Consider the following 17,703-nt stretch of genomic DNA (forward strand, 5'->3'; position numbering starts at 1 on the left):
ATTCAGGGAGGCCAGACCTGACCAACACTTGATTTCATCACCAGCAAGGAACAGCAGCCAATATTTTCTCTCAGGAAAGTGGATACTGCAACTGAAATAGAAACACTGGCTAGCAGTATTTCCATTTCCATTTCCATTTCCTTTTCCATTTCCATACATTGCTCCTCCAGTGGACAAGATCAGAACTCTCTTTATAAACCATGAACCAATTAATGATCTGCTGTCACACATTGTCATCATAAATGGCCAAACATTTAAACCCTACATTTAATTTGCCACAGAGACAATGCTGATACCTTCACAACAGCTTTCCTTTGTGAATTCCAGCCTAAAAACTCCTCAGCAGCAGCCCATCAAGGTGGGATGAAATCACATCACTCAAATGTCTTCCACTGCTCATTCCCCCACCAGCCTCCTCTAATTTGCTTTGCTGCAAAAGGATTTTGTGATGGAAAGTTATTAAATCACCAAGCCCATGGCTCCTTTGTCTTGACAGCAGAAGAGACTAAATGACCTTGGCTAATTTGAATGAGCCACATCATGCTGTATTGAAGCAAAAATATAGGAAAGGCAGTAATATACAAGAAATTGGATGTCTGGATGCTGAAATGAGGAGATATCATAATACTGAACTATGCAAATTGAGCCTTCAGCCAGACAAATAGAGCACTTTACTAGCAGCTCTGTTCCAAAGCAAAACCACTCAGTTTTGGTGGGTTGGGTTTTTGGGTTTTTTTTGTTTGTTTTTTTTTTAATTTTAATTTTAATACCCTTAATTTTTTCTCTTTTCTGCCTCATAATCCAAGTGGAAACCTTGATGCAGAATGCACGGTGGTCACAGTGGGAATAATTCCAAATGTTACCTGATGGCTTCAGCAGCCCCACTGGTCCATCAGGAGCTCTGGGAGATTTCCTGGGGGTTCCAGGATTCAGTAACCTCCTGTGAGGCTTTGTACATCACAGCCTTAAGGGATGAGTGATTTAAAGCTTGTCAGAATAAATCAAATGAGTTCACAGGGAACTCTGATGCAGGTGAGCATTACTTCCAGAAAAACTCTCATGAGGAAATGGAGGGACATTTATAACTCCTGACTGTTTCAGGGGTTTATTGTTACCTTATTACACAACTTCACTAGAAAAAAAAATAAAATTTAGGACTAGAATCTAAATGTAGGTCCATATCTTTCAGTTTTATAACTTTCCATCATTCTTGAAAGGTCTGAATTTTCCTTAAAATTCTAAAATTTTTATTTTCTCCTCTGGCAAACACTACTTAAAATTTCCCCCTCTTTCAGCTGTAGAAAGACCAGAACAAAACACAATTGAGTAACAGCAGCATTTATCTTCATCTCCTGTTAACAATTCATTCAAAAAGCCTAAACAGAAAAACAATACTCTGATTATAGGCTGCTACAACAGAACAGCTTTTGGCCAAAACTTCTCAATGTGTGCTCAACAATTTTTTAATACTAAATGATCCAGAGTTTGCCATTGAATATTTTATTGATTAGAGACTTCAGAGATTATGGTTCAGATCACAGTTAATAAAGACCCAAATAATCTGAAGACTTGGAAGGATTCTATTTGCACTGGTATTTTTTGCAGTATTCTTTTAGCATTTTCTGGCTGGAAAGCTAAAATACTAGCAGAGACATTCCAGGAGCTACTAAATAATAAGTTAGTTAATTAAAAAAGGAGAAAACCATATTCTGTACAAGTTTTTGTTTCCTATAGCTCTAACTTAGACCAAACCCCAATTTTGGCACACCACTTTCAATTGTGTGCCATATACAGGTATATAAAGCACTGATTTATAAAACTGTACTGCTCACCTCTGCAGACCTATTAAAACAAACAAACAAACAAAAAAAACAATCAACCAAACAAACACCTTTACTAAGATTCATGGGATTGTGACTGTAATTCTCTAGAAATCATCTTAATAATTAGATCTAATGGTTTACATAATCAAGGCCAGGTAATTCCAACTACCCCATGACAGATATTTGCCTGAGCCATTCCTAAAACTTTCAGGAGGAAAAAATAAAAAATAAGAAAAGGTATTTTGGCCTTCAAAAGACCTCATAATCAGACTGGGACAAGCTACAGGCACATGAGCCCAGCTTTAACTAAGCAGAGCCAGCCCCAGCCCCATACTGGGATAAACCCTGTGAAGGAAAGACTTGGAACTAAAAAGTTCAGTTTGCAATAATTTGGCAGCTCCCTGGGGCAGGAGAGTTCTCAGCTCATTGCTCAGCTGAGCAGTAAAAGTGGCTGCAAGTGCAGCTGAAATAAAGGCCTGGCTCTCCAAAGAAGCCTGGAGAGGTGTGTCACAGAAAGGAGCTTAATTGCCAAGAGCAGATCTGGAGCAGTCTTCCTCTAGAACTACTCGAGCTTGGCTCCAGGTTTGGCACTGCTAAATTTTATCTGAGATTTAGAAACTCTCCCAGGAGCTGAGACCCCCGCTCAGCAGGGCTGGATTGTGCTGGAATTGTTGGGATTTTCAGAAAACTCAAGAGCCCCACATATATATATATATATATATATATATGTGTATATATATATATATATATATATGTGTGTGTGTGTGTGTGTATATATAAATATATATATATTATATAGTGTGTATATATATAGTGTATATATAGTATATATATATGTGTGTGTGTGTGTGTATATATATAAAATATATATATTATATAGTGTGTATATATATAGTGTATATGTATATATGTGTGTGTATGTATATATATACATATATATATATGTATCTATAAAAATAATATATATAATTATATATAAATAATATATAATGATATATATAAATATATACAAAATATATTTTGATATATTTATATATATTTTATATATTTATATAATTATATATATATAAATGTTTTGTATATATTTACATATGTCATTATATATTATTTTATACCATTATATATATTATTTATATAGATAAATATATATATAAACATACACACACACATATATATATATATACACACAAACACACACACACACATATATATATATAAATAAAATATATATATAACCCTTTCTTTATGGCAAGGGTTAATATCTATTATGATTTCTCCCTTATTCAGCCTCTCTAAAGCATTCCTCAATTGGATAAAAAATGAAAAGAAGTCCAAACTGACCAAATACAGATGTCTTGTCATTACTGTATGCTCTGAGGTACAAATCCAGTGAATTACACACCCCTTTCTCCTCTGAAGGACATTGGAATACATAATGTGAAACAACCATGCACAATAAAACATTTTTTATTTCATATTGCCACAACCTCTCCTGAATTTATGCATTACATTCACCTGCAAAAATGCATATGTGCCTGAAATAAAAGATGATCGTACAGGAATGTCATTGTATTTACTACTACTCCCTTGAAATTTCCCATATATTACCATTGCACACTGGAGCCACGACCATATTTCCCTTTGGCAGGGAAAGGTGCAGGCCTGAGTGCAACTCTAAAAGATTGTTAATAATGAATTAATGTGAGAATGGTAAATTTAGAGAAAGAAAATAGAATAATTCCACTTGCTGGATGTTTATACTCCATTAGTTCTTAGAGATTTCACCCTTTGGAGTTACCTGTGCCCTGAAATGGGCTTTGCCCTGGTGACACCCCCATATTTCAAACCACAACTGATTTTCCTGGTGCTTGGACTGTGACTTATTTACACAGCACTGCCAGTGTCCCCAGCACGAGGTGATTTTAACACAGCTCTGTGACCAGCTGGGCTCCTTGCAATCCAATATTGAAAATTGCTGTTGCCTTCCTCCAGCACAAATTTCACATGGCCACTGTTAATTACAGCACAATTGATAATGCCCTCTTGTGAGTAATAGAAAGGAAAAGCTAATGGTTTGGCTGGATTTCTGAAGTAATTTTGCAACTTTTGGCCATAAAAACGAGTTCAAAATATGACTTGTGTGTTCAAGACTCAGAAAGTAATGAAAGGTCACCCAAACATTTTTCTGATAAACATAAATCTAAATTTAAATCTAAATCTAAATCTAAATCTAAATCTAAATATAAATCTAAATCTAAATATAAATATAAATATAAATATAAATATAAATATAAATATATTTATTTATATATATAGAGAGAGACAATAATTACAACTATAAGGAACTCATGCCAAATATTTGGTATATAAGAATGTAACATAATGACATTTTAATTGACATTGTTTGGAACTACAGGATCATAATGTAAAATTATGGTTGTCTATATTCTTTGGCTGATATTTTCACTAATATTTCCCCTAATATTTTCAATTCTGCCTCCATTAACCAAGTAAAAATATGGAACTGCCAGAAGAATCAATATTAATGAGTTGTTAACCATTTCCTAGATAGTGACACTTCATTATGTAGGTGTTATGTGTGATCTAGGAGAAATATTTATTTAGAATGTTTTACCAAATTCTATGGTGATTTATTAAAGCAGCCACTAATTTTTCCACTGGGAAGCTTTCATATTCATGTATGATAATAAAGAAAGGAGTGGGAATCAACATGAACCTTACAAAGTGTATTTGAGAATAAATTAAAAGGATGTGAATATAGATTGGGTATTTTATGTGCTATCACATTCCAAAATACAGGACACGTGAACAATAAGAAAAGCAAACATATTCCATTGCCACTAACATAGGATTGTACTTTTAGTCTATATTTTTTTCTGATTCCATTAATCTTGTGGTTTAAAGACTTAAAATATGATAAAAATATAAGACAGTTATAAGATAATAATTATGCAGCACTGGAGATTTTTAATCCTCAGTAATTTAATCCAGAGTAATTTACAGAAAAACATGAAATATTGACGAACACAAATTTAAACAGAACTTAATGAATAAATACTATTCTCTGAAAAACACTCACCTGCAACTTCAGAAAGTGTCAGTATAGGCCAAAAAGTGTTTTGGCCAGTTTAACTTTTGGGTTTCTTTTGCATGCAGGGCCCAGTGCTAAATCCAATATGCTGGCACAAATTTTGATTTTGTGTAATGCTCATTGAACAAGGACTATAAAACAGTTGAGCCTTCAAGAGAAGAAATGATTCCTATCACTGTGAATAAGAATTTTCATCTATTTTATGACAGCCTGTATCCTCACCTGGCTAGATAAAAATAACTATTTGTAGTTTTGTGAAGTCAGCAGTATTGCACTGATTAATTCCAGATGGCTTTTTTTTTTTTTTTTTCTAATTTTAATTTTTTTTTTTCAATGTGGCTTATTTTTGGTGTGGGCTTAGATTTCACTCTGACAGCTCTGAAAATATGTCCACATGAAATTTTAAATTCTAATTTAACTTTCTGAACTCTACCATTAATTGTATCTTTCACTGCCTATTGTCATTTTACATTGCAGCACAAGTCCCAGCACCTGTCTCTGGGTTTCTGGTTTGGAACATCAGATCTCTTGAACATCATCAACAATCATTCATCTGGAAATCTGCTGATTAAAAATAACTGGTTCAAGGTAGCCAAGATTTGGCCCTAAAGCTATCCCCAATGCAGACCTCAAAAAGTCATCTCAGTTGAGCTGAGATATTAAATAGTTGACCTTCACCAATTTTTTTCTATTTAAGATTTCTCATTGTCAGAATTTGGTGACTACAGTATTAAACAGTAGATCATTTGCATAAAACCCTCCTGAAACAAAGTCCTCCATGCAAAACAATGTTCATAGCAAATTTGCTATATTTTATGTATTTATTGATATATATTGATAATGCTCATAGAAAATTTGATATAGTTTTCCGTGGGTTTTTTTGACTTTTTGGGGTTTAAGCAGAATTTATACGGAAAAGAAAATTCTTTGTGGCAAACATTTTTTGTGCTGCCCAACTTTGCTCAGTAAAGTCTCCTCATCCTTCTTTTGATAGAAGAGTTTCCATCATATAAACTTAGAAATTAATGCAGTAAAAGTGTCAAAATCTCTGTGTGTTTTCTACTTGCATTTGGTTCACATATAATATTTTTTTAAATTAACTTGAAACAGGCTTTAAATTAAAATACACATCTATCATTAAAATACATTTCTATTGGTTTGCTTTTGGATGTTTTACACATATTCACACACACGTATATACCTATACGCATTCTCAAGGAGTAAATTCTGGTTTTCTCTGAACCCAAAAAAGAAGATACAGTGGAAGATTTGATGTTAAAGCAATTTTCACTCACCCCTGCAATGAACTCCTTCGTCGTAGCCATCGGAGCAGTCGTAGACCCCATTGCAGAGCTGCGACAAGTGGATGCATTTGTTGGTGCCAATGCAGCTGATGAAATTCGGGCTGCACTTGAAATCCAGCTCCTCAGGACCTAAAGAACAGATGGAACATTTGTTACACATGTTTAAAATTTCTTACACGTGATTTTACATGTGGCAAAGAAAGTTCTGCACTTTGTTTTCTTTTCAAAGCTAAGGGCGACACTCTGTGTATGAGTTCATGTTGAAGAATTTGTCCATTTGGTAGACTTTAGGGCCTTGTAATCACACATAAAGTCAACAAGAAATAATTAGTGCAATTACAAATCAATGTCTCAGAGGATGATTTCCTAAAATACAGGTGTTTTTGTAGTTGCTAAAATAAGCCTTGCAGACACTAAAAACAGTAGTGATTATTTTCTATGATTTTCAATTGACCTGTGAATATCCCATCAAGAATCATATGAGGAGTGATAGGAACCCGTATTTACTTCCACTGTTGTGCTATGCAGATAATTGTAGATATTTATGAAAATGCATATAAATGTCACATCTTTGTGGCTGCACTAGATGACAGAAACTGTTTCTCCATCCCAGGAGACTGCCTCAGAAACTGCAGAGTCCAGGATGGAAGGGGAGGATAAGGATGCTGTGATTGCTCCCTTTGGGATACCACCCCAGCTGCAATCACTTCCCTCTGTCCCTTTTTCCCTGAAGTGTTTGGTTCAGGGAGCTTTGAGGGAGCTTAGGGACTCTTGAGAATCACTTCTGTTTATCTCTTAGAAATGGTTCTGACTGATAAAATTCCCTCTATAATTCCACACTATAAAGTCTTTGAGATTTTGAACACAGCAAAGAACATTTAGAGGTCTGAAGGGTTTGGCTCAGTTAGACGTTGAACCATAATTTACACATTGTATATCATTAGCTACTCACAGACCAAAATTTTTTAGGAAAACAACTTGAACCTCCTTGATTTCTCATGTTAGAGCCCTGGGTGTGTGCAGTTTGTGATAGTCCTTTAGGGAAATCTATCCTTGGATGCACAGTGCTCAAGTGCAAGATGCTTTCACCTCCCTCGAGGCACAAACTCCAGGAGGAAGGACACAAATCACTGGCAGTAGCTGAAAGCTCTCTAATTAATAACTTGGAAAATCTCAGCTTTTTTTAGGTCTTGTCTCTTGGAGTCACCAGGACAAACCATTTGAGGGGAATCTACAACTTCTACAACAAATGGAGATGCCTCCCAGCACAGACCATTAAATAAAAAATCTAATATACAAAATTTCTCCCAATTAGAAAACCTCCAACAGCGCAGGGCAGTGCTCTCCTTCCCCAAGCAAAGCAGGAGCCCCAGGCAGGGTCCATCCCTGTGCAGGACAAAGGGATGCAGTGCCCTGCTCCACCTCTGACCTTCCAGCTCCACACCTGGTACCCCTGAGGGACACCAAGGGCATCCTTGAGGAATTCCTGATGAACAGGGACACAGCAGGCTGGCTCCAGGCATGGAAAGGCAATGCTTGTGTGCATGAATGTGTCCTGTCTCAAAGGATTTGTGTGCTGCCAGGATGAAACACAAACCATCCTCGCCATTCTCCGGGTTAAATACACGCTATTAAAATGTAGAGGGATTTAAATGTTGCACAAAGAAAAAATATTCCCTGCATTTTTTAGTAAAATATAAGAAGAACTTAAAAACAACACTTCAAAATTTGTCCTGGATGTGCTGACTATGGTAATAAGAAAGAGTGAACCAGAGAGTTTGGGTTTGAGGCTTTTATTCAGGCAGGACATTTCATGCCATGAAGCATCCCATGTACCTACAGTACCTGCAACCCCAGGACTCCTCCAGGACTGCTTTGACTCTGCAGACCTATCAAGGAGGAGCATAAATAAAGCAGCCCAAAGCTCAGTGCCAGGTAGGCCATATAAAAAAAAACAATTTGAATTTTATTCCCATCTCAGCTGCATCAGTACTTGAAGGCACCTGACATGTAAATAAACCAAACTAAATTTCTGATTTGACAGTAATGACTTGCTTATTCTTTGTGTTAGAGCATCTGTGATAGAATGTGAGGAGTGAGAAAGTCTTTTCTTCTAAAACAGAGAACATTCTTTGAAAAAAAAAAAAAATAGATCTGTGAAGCATGTGAACCATGGTACCTACATTACTATAAACTTTAGATCACTAGAGGGTTTTCATACTTTAGCAAACAGAAAATGTCAGACCTGCGACCAAAACTATAAAAACATATTTACATATATCCTAAATTTCATGAGGGAAAAAAGGAATCTCTTATTGACTTTTAAACTTTTAATAGACTAGTCTGACACATTCCTGTCTATCACATTTTTGATTTGATTCTACTTGTTCCTAAAATACAAGATTCCTCCAGGACACAAACATTGTTCAATTCTAAACATATTCTCTAACTCAGTATTTTGAGCACCTTCCTAATTAAGATTTATTTGATGAGGAACACAGGATGGGACACTGAAAATCATTCCAGGAAGTATTACTCGAATTGTTTTGGTTTTGAGAGAAACTTTGTGCACCACTCGTGAAAGGAGAAGACTGGAAGTGATTCCCTTATTCATGTGATAAATTCATTTGTTACAAGCATCATGTTTGGAGGGCAGCTTGACTTAAAAATGAAGATGAGCTTCAGTCCCAAAAAGTCCTGTTTTATAGAAGCTTTGTGACTTATTTTGTCTGCAAAGTAACTCTAAATAATAATAAGTAATAAGTCTCAACCATCAACACCAGTAGAATAGGACAGCAGGCCTCCCTACCCACAATTTCTATGACCTCTATTGAAAAAAAAAACTAAAAAAAAATTAAAAAGCCAAATCAAGCTGCATGTTGTGATGCCTTTGAAGCAGCACTTGCTTCTCCCACTGAATCCTTCCCAGCTGCTGCACTTTGTGAAATGTCTAATGCAAATAAAGAAGAGTAGCTTTTTATCTTGTTTACTCCTCTTCACTCTCCCTTTAACAGACAGCCACTTCTGGCACTGTTATCAAGTGAACTTGGGGAAAAGGAATTTAAAAGTGTTCTTCTTCAAAATAATCTCGGTGTATTTTACATCAGTGCAAGAATGCTAAGAATATAAAAGAGTGATGGTGTCTTTTCTTCCCTTCAAAAGACATAATAATTCCTAGCCTTGCCAGTTGGTGGGAAAATAGTCAAAACTACTGGCTGCAATTATGGTAATACAACATCTCCATGTTTCAAACATTCATCCTGGGACGCTGCTTGGAGGGCAAAGAGGATGCAGGCAGCTCCAGAGAGTCAGCCCAGGCAGCAGAATATCCAAGTGCTTCTGTCAGTAATTGTCTGGGAACAGATGGCTGAGGAATGGGGAAAGAGCTGAGCTGCAGAGGCTGAGCCAGGGCTATGGGGGACCCCCCAGAGCTATTGAGGAGCCCCCAGAGATGCAGGCAGGGCTGTCCCAGCCCTAGGGGAGGGGTTTGGGCACTGGGTGCTTCCCTAGGGACAGGGGTGATGCTCAGGACTGGGGAGGGCACCAAGGTCAGGCACGTTCCATGGGCAGGTGCACAGATTATTGCTGCCCTCCCTGAATCTCCAGAAAACAACCTGTGCCCAGAGATAGACAGGCTGGAAACAGGAGAGAGATTCATGTCAGATCCAGATTGCTTTGGCTGTCAAATCACCCAGGAAAGCCATTTCTGATATGGTCACACCAGGTCACAGTCACTGGAAGGAAACTGGATGGTGCACCATTTCTACTGAGGACTCAGAGTGTGGAATATGACATTTAAATCTGCAGAGTTGATTTCAAAACTTTATTCTTTAAAATATCTTGTTCTTTAAAAAAAAATATCTTATTCTTTAAAATCACTCTTGGCAGCAAGAAACAACCTGCAACATGTGGTCAAAGATAAAATATCTGATACAATTTTAATTGAGTAGTCTTCTCACAGGTGGGGTTTTTGATTTATTTTCTGCCCAGTTCATCATCAAAAACCAAGGGTTTCAAAAGTGATTATCTTTTAGAAAACTTATAATCACAACATCTTAAAGAAATGTCTCTGCTCCTGCCTAGACAAGACATTTTGTAGCTTAATGAAGACGTTGTTTTCATGGTAAAATTAGATTATTTCGTATTGGCTTTTGCTTTTTTTAAAATAAACTTAAATATTTGAACTCTTACAAGAGGTTGAATACTAGGTATTAATTTCTGTCTTTATGAGTTCATGTAAACTAAACACATAGGATATCTCATGGTATCACAACTGCTTCATAAAGTCAATTTTTACACAGACTAGAGGCACATTTCTAATACCAAGACTTTGAAACTCTGGGATAAATGTATGGAAATTACTTAAAATCCTTACTCTGTGATATCTTATATGCAAGGAAAGAATTTCATATTTAATTAGGATTTATGCTGCATAAGTAACCCCTTATCCATAGTTACTTTTATCCATATGCTTCATTCAACCATGCAGACTGATAATTAATATAAATTTGAAGTCACCTTCAATCAAATCAGGTATTCAGCTGCCCATGTAAGGAGAATAATAAACATTTACAGCAGGATGTGGATAACTGAAAAGAGCAGAGTAGAACAGCACAAGAATTGCAAACCGTGACCTCACAGACACAGGATTTTCTCTCCAAAATAACATTTCAAAGAAACAATAAAAGCAGTGGCAAGCAGTGGCTTTGTGAGTTGGCAAATGCAGTTCCAGCACACAGAAGTCATGGCCTATGACCAAAGCTAAGAGAGGAGTTAAGAGTGTAGAAACCAACACCAAAACAAACAGAAAAAGAGAAAATGAAGAACTTCAGAAATCAGGAGATGCCTTTGAGTCACCACAGTGTGACCAGCAGTTATCTGTGCTGGCTCCACTTGTCACACACTGGTGACAAATATCTGCTCTCCACCTGGGGGTGCCAACAGCTCCTTCTGCTCTGCACTGGCAGCAGAAACAACAGCCAAACATTCCCAAATCCTACCAAAACAGCTAAGCCACCAAAACATTCCCAAATCCATCAGAACAGCCACGCCAGCCAAACATCCAAAATCCAATCAAAACAGCCACCCCAGACAAATATCCCAAATACAATAAAAATAGCTACCTTAACCAAACTTCCCAAATCCCATCAGAACAGCTACCCAAGCCAAACATTCCAAAATCCCATCAAAATAGCTACCTGAGCCAAACATTCCCAAATCCTACCAAAACAGCTAACCCAACCAAACATTCCCAAATCCCATCAGAACAGCCACCCCTGTAGCTACCCCAGCCAAACATTCCCAACCCTATCAAAATAGCTACCCCAGTAAAATATCCCAAATCCAATAAAACTAACTACCTCAACCAAACATTCCCAAATCCCACCAAAGCAGCCATCCCAACCAAAGATTTGTAATTACACCAAACCAGTTACCCCAGCCAAACATTCCCAAATTCAATAAAAACATCTACTCCAGCCAAACATCCCAAATCCTACCAAAACAGCCAAGCCAGCCAAACATCCCAAATCTAATAAAAATAGATTAGAAAAACTACATTAACCAAACATTCCCAAATCCCATCAAAACAGCTACTCCAGCCAAATATTCCCAACCCCATCAAAGGCTTGCAGGGATCAGCTTAAGCTTTCTCTTGAATCCTGTGCTAAATTTTGTGCTCCTCATACCTGACAGATTTTGAGGGGCTGGGGCGTGTCCAGGTGTTGAAAGTGAAGGAAGCCAACCCACCTTGTCGTTGATCAGCATTGACTTTGATTTATTGATTAAATCAGCCACTTTATATAACAGTGTTAATTCATGCATATTGCAAAATCCGAGCTCACGATAGGTTAACAGAGAAAACTCTAACCCCTCCTTTCATTTTACAATACCTGTGGTTTGTTTATTGAAAACAGGATCAGTGTTCTCAGAGAGCCCAAGGACAGAATGTTTGCCTGTTATGGGAAAACTGTCTGAGAATCTTATTGTTTATAAAGTGGTGCTTGAGAGAGCCTAATTGTTTATAGAATCAAGCCTGGGAAATGCTTTACAACTACCTTTTACTTTTCCCTCTGCTGTGTACCTTCATGGCCTCTTTCTTTAAGCCATGCTAGAACCAGACTCTCCACATCCAGGGAAGGGAATGCAGCTGGGAAGGGGCTGAACATCAGGAGAAGCTGAGGGAGCTGGGAAAGGGGCTCAGCCTGGAGAAAAGGAGGCTCAAGAGGGACCTTCTGCTTCTGCACAACTTCTTGAGAGAAGGGCACAGCCAGGTCGGGTCTGTCCCTCCTCCAAAGTGACAGGACAACAGGAAATGGAGTCAACTTGCACAAGGGGAGGTTTAGCTTGGATATTGGGAAAAAATTCTGCCTCAAAAGGGTGATCAGGCACTGGGACAGGATGCCCAGGGCAGTGGTGGGGTCACCATCCCTGGAGATATTTAAAATGAGACAATGTGGCCCTTGGAAACATTAGCTTAGTGGTGAACACAGTGGTGCTGGAGTCAATAATCTTAGGAAGATTTTCAGACCTAAATGATGCTGTGATATATAATTTGGTCAGTCAATAACACATAATAATAAAAAATAATAATAATAAAAAAATATCCACATTAAAATTGCCTTCCAAAGGATGATTCTCAATTCTGTGCATTACAGCAAGAAAACTGTTCAGAATGTATCTAGCTGTAAAGCTTAACAAGGCTCACAGCGGCTCACAAAACTCCCATTGCTGGACTACTGTGACACCCTTAGCACCAGAAAATTGAGCACAAATGAACTCAGAGGTGCAGTTCACAGCATATGGATATTGGCTTCATGAGCATCACACTTTCACAGTGATGTTCTACACTCCCCTTCTCCTCTGTGTGGATTTGTACACACCACACAAGCAAACAGCAAGCCAGTCTAAATCTAATATTGCACAACAACTTTGATTTTGGAAATACTTCGTTTCAAACCACAATAAGGGCTCTGTCAGCTCTGTTTGAGCTGGCTTTTCAGCAAACACTTCCCCTCTGGCTCTGTTTCCTGCTCGCTGCTCTCTGTGTGTCAGACACTTGCTCATCCTCACTGCACGGATGTAAATAATTAACTGAGCCACAGGACTCATCCTTCCTCCTGTAATGGAGCTGATGGCCACTGGAGACAGGGGGAAAGCTGTGCTGGAGGTTGCACAAAAGCTGATGGAGAGGAAAAAAGAGGTGGAGGAAACATTTCTGAAACAGCTCAGCGCTGAATCATTATCCAAAAATGCCCCTGGGCAGTCTCAGGCTGGGGCTGGAGGCAGAGCAGAGCCCTTGGGAGGGTCAGGCCAAGAGCAGCCACCAGAACTGGGGCCTGAATTACGTGTGGTTTCCACATGGCATTAATGTTGCCACTAAAGCTATAAAAGCCATGCAGGGATTCAGATTTTTAACAGTAAAATCAGCTCATTAACAGCAAAGTCCAGCTATATTCCTGAATGAAGTTGGACATTTTGCATCCCTAAATTATCTCGAACTAGAAAATTTACCTAGCAAAGGGAGAAAAGATCTCTTCCTCAGCCAATGGTAATGCTACCATTCAACAAGACTGGGGTACTTTTTTTCACTGAACAGCTCTAAATGCAACCATTTCTGCATTAAATACAGTGACAAAGTGGGGTGTTCTTTAGGTTTGGGGTTGTTTTTGTTATTTTTTTTGAAACAACATTCAGGGTGATCAGTGAAATCCATGGCCACAACTGGAACACCAAACTTTACCTCACCCACACTGTTCTGATTACAGAAATAAACAAAGTGATGGCAAAGAGAAGAGAAGAGCCAAGACAAGTGTAGCCTGGTGAGTTGCAATATTCATTCCCACAGCGTGAGGAGATCAATGGAATAAATAAATCAATATATAAATAATAATAAATATAAATAATAAATATAAAATATAAATAATATAAATAATAAATGAATATAGTGCTCAAGCACTGCAACATTATACCAGAATGAAAATTAAGTTCAGGGGAGAGAATAACACAAACACCTAACTTTACTTTATAGAGGAACTGACAAGGACCTAAAGTACAAAATATGTTTGTGCTTGCATTTTTTTTTCTGATGTCAGTGAAAATTATCCATTCAAAGAATTGATGAGGTTGGAATGTCTACTGTTATTGTCAGCAGGGTTGCACCTCTATGCAAACTGACATTTTCATTCCTATGGAACAGGTTAGAAAAATCCAGCCTTTACTAAAGTCAAGATAAATATCCTCATTTTTGCCATTTTGCTTAAATCAGAACCTTATTTCTTCTGCTTCATATGCACATAAGACCTACTACCATGCTGATATGGTACCTCACCTTTCCCATTCCCATTCTATAATAACCTCAAATTGTGAATATAGATATAAGGAACATGTCTTGTACAGTATTTACACCTCTGATACAGCTTAAATATTCCTAAATTTCACATTTTGCCTAAAAATCCACATGAAAAGTTGCTGCAAATAAAAAGATGTAGTCTTGAAATATTGGCTGGTATGGAAGATAAAGCATTATTTCACACAAGCAAACAAAAAAAAAACCCTCCATGCAGTCAGGAAACACTAACCAAGATACTCATCTGTAGAGAAAACTGGTTAGGGCTTGGAAGCAAGAACAAAGAACCAACAAGAGGACACATCTAGCATGATTTTTTTTTTTTAAATCAAATCTCTGTCTAGTCTTGCAAAGCTCAGTGTGGCAGTACCTTTCTTTGATTAAAAACAGCAATAAAACAATTCTTGCCATTGCAATCTTCCATCACAATGGTCCAACATAATGCAGTTATGCATCAATGCATTTTTATCTTGTTCAATGAGCACAGCTTCAGCTTGAGTGGCAAAACTTCCCATGGAGATGAGAGAATTTGTGCTCTTTGCCACAGATCCTAAAAATTAAAAACCTAATCCACTCATTCACTAAGCTCTTGCATGTAGCATGCATCAGAATATAAAGGGAGGTCCTTGTATGTACCAACATCAGCAAAGCCATTGCTAATTTATATTCCCGGGTTATTTTTCAGGAATGGCTTTGCAAACATTTGTCAATGATGAGGAGAAAGGAAAAAAAATGTGTGTTCTCAGCAAGCAAAAATAATTAATATTCTTTGTACTTGCAGGGACAAAAAAGCTTTGCTAATGGATTTTTTGGTGATTTACTACAACACACCACCGCAATAATTTATGATCAATGAAGTAAAAAATGAATATTGTCTCATGTAGATGGTCACTCCTCATTAGTTACAAGGAACCTATCTTTAATTTGGAGATTTTGATTTAATTAGTGTCACACATCTCAGGGCTGAGCTTTAATGCCTTGGTGTCTGTGTGCGGCTGCTGGGGCTCACTGAGGAGATGGCAGAGGTGAACTGAAGTGTTAATTACCCAAACAATTAAAGAACCCAACACCAGCAATAGTGTAACACATCAACACCCACCTTAGAGATGTTTACACAGCCACGGTGTATAAATGGCACTCCTAAGTGTTCTTTGTAAAGCAGTGAAATTGTGCAATAGAACAGCTGGATGCAGCAGCCACCCACCCAAAGCTCTGCAGCACCCCAAACAGGCATTTTTAAAATGTTTGGCATTGGAAAAGTGTGTGTGGCACATTTACACACATCATCCCTCTCTGCACAGACCTTTCCATCGAGTTCCAGCTCAGCTCTTCATCAGACACAGAAATTGTATAAAAATAAGATCCCCTTAGAAGAAGGTTTTTAGTGGATCACAGCAATACCAAGCCCTGATGGAAACGCAAGGCCTGCATCTTATGAACATTTATGCACTCACAAACATCAGAAATGTCTATGGACTGAAGGGGAATTTACCAAGCTCACTTCTCCAACAGCACAACTGGAATTCAAACACACAAACAGTTCTCAAGCCCTAAATAACATGAAATTTCACAGGGTTGGATGAAATTTGTAACATAAGACATTTGTTCAAAAGCGGACAGGGCTAAAACATTCATTGATACTTTAACTCCTAACTTTAAACAGCAACACACAAAGTTTTCATCTCATCTTCCATACTTTAAGACTTTTCAGCAGATGATGTTAGTATCAACATGCATGTTTTATTTATGATTTTGAGGTAAAAATTTACCATTAAAATGCTGTGTTCTACAATCACATGAAAAATTAGCTTTGCGGGCCAACACTGTCAAAGTATTTGAGCTTTAAAAAAAAATAAAAATCTGTATTACTTATTCATTTTAAAGATTATTTTATATGTTTAATTCAGCTTTAACACAGAAACTTAGAAATAGTTCTCATGCATTTTTAAACCAAGCTAGGCAGTTTGCAATCATAAACTTATTCATTTTTATTTTGTACACAGACATATAAATTGCATCCGATTAAAGTAAGTGTTTTACTTGTTTTTTTTTTTTTCTTACCTAGTCATGCACTGAAAGGATGAGAACCAATTTCAATTGCTCTAAGTGCAAAATATAACACTATAAAAGATTTAAGCAGCTTTGTTGGAGTCTACAGTGTGTCAAAAAGATGCAAATGGCAGGGCTTTGTGTTGTGTAGACACTGAGGATCCTGTTTGATTATTGGCCCAAAACTATAAAGTGACCTGGAATTTCTTTCATTTGGAGCAAAAAACAGCATATGTTGGTGTGTATGTCACAGTTAAATTTCCATCTCTCACAATATCTATGTGTTTTCCTTTCCTTAGTGATGAAAATAGGAGAACAACACCTCAGATGGGCAAAACCAAATTAGAACAACTGGCAAAAGAATGCTGTATTGCTTTCAGGAAATGTGAGATAAATAGTTCTCAGAGATTCTAAAAGGCTTTGTAGAGTTACAGGTAACTCAATTCAGAGAGAAAAATAGTTTCACATGTTTACCAGCAAAAAAAAATTAACCAGCTTTCCCTGCTCATTTTTGTGCTTTTAGAATAATTCTGCAGAGGCATTATTGCAGGTGATTCAGCCCGGGCTGTACCAGTTTCCCTGCACAAAACCCAAAGTGCCTCCTGCCAGCAGCAGACAAAGAGCTGTGCCAGACACAGCCACGGGGCTTTTCAGCCCTCTCAAGGAGATCTTCCCCCATTATTGGGCAAGCAAAAATGAAATTCGCGGGGAAACCTCCAGCTCATCCCGCTGCATTACATCTGGAAGAAGATTCTGCTGAATTCAAGGCAGGAGAATCTCCAGACCCGATCCTCACCCACCTGCCCACAGCTCCCGGAGCTCTCTGCAGCACAAATTGCAAAGAGCTGGAGTGCTCAGGGTGTGTCTGAGCTTTAAAATGTCCTTTCCCAGCTCAATTCTGTGTGTTTGAAACAGAAATTGGTGTCTCACCACTAACAGAATAGTTCAGAACACTGGAATTTCCAGGAACCCATGCCTGGCTTGCAGCAGAATCCTCACCAGGTGAACGAGACTGAGACATTAAGACTGAAGAAGGAAGAGCAATTTCATGGGAAATACAGGGAGAAT

At 37.7% G+C, this 17,703-nt stretch overlaps 1 protein-coding gene across 1 annotated transcript in view; it reads right to left on the minus strand.

The window, feature by feature from the left end:
• The window catches only part of LRP1B (LDL receptor related protein 1B), a 642,008-nt gene that overhangs the window by 369,902 nt on the left and 254,403 nt on the right, over positions 1 to 17,703 (minus strand). Inside the window, exon 3 of the mRNA XM_058028149.1 lies at positions 6,231 to 6,368. Within this exon, the coding sequence (XP_057884132.1) occupies positions 6,231 to 6,368 (138 nt within the window). The remainder of the gene's footprint in view (positions 1 to 6,230; positions 6,369 to 17,703) is intronic.

Source organism: Melospiza georgiana, chromosome 7 (genome assembly GCF_028018845.1).
Source record: "Melospiza georgiana isolate bMelGeo1 chromosome 7, bMelGeo1.pri, whole genome shotgun sequence".
Lineage (NCBI taxonomy): Eukaryota > Metazoa > Chordata > Aves > Passeriformes > Passerellidae > Melospiza > Melospiza georgiana.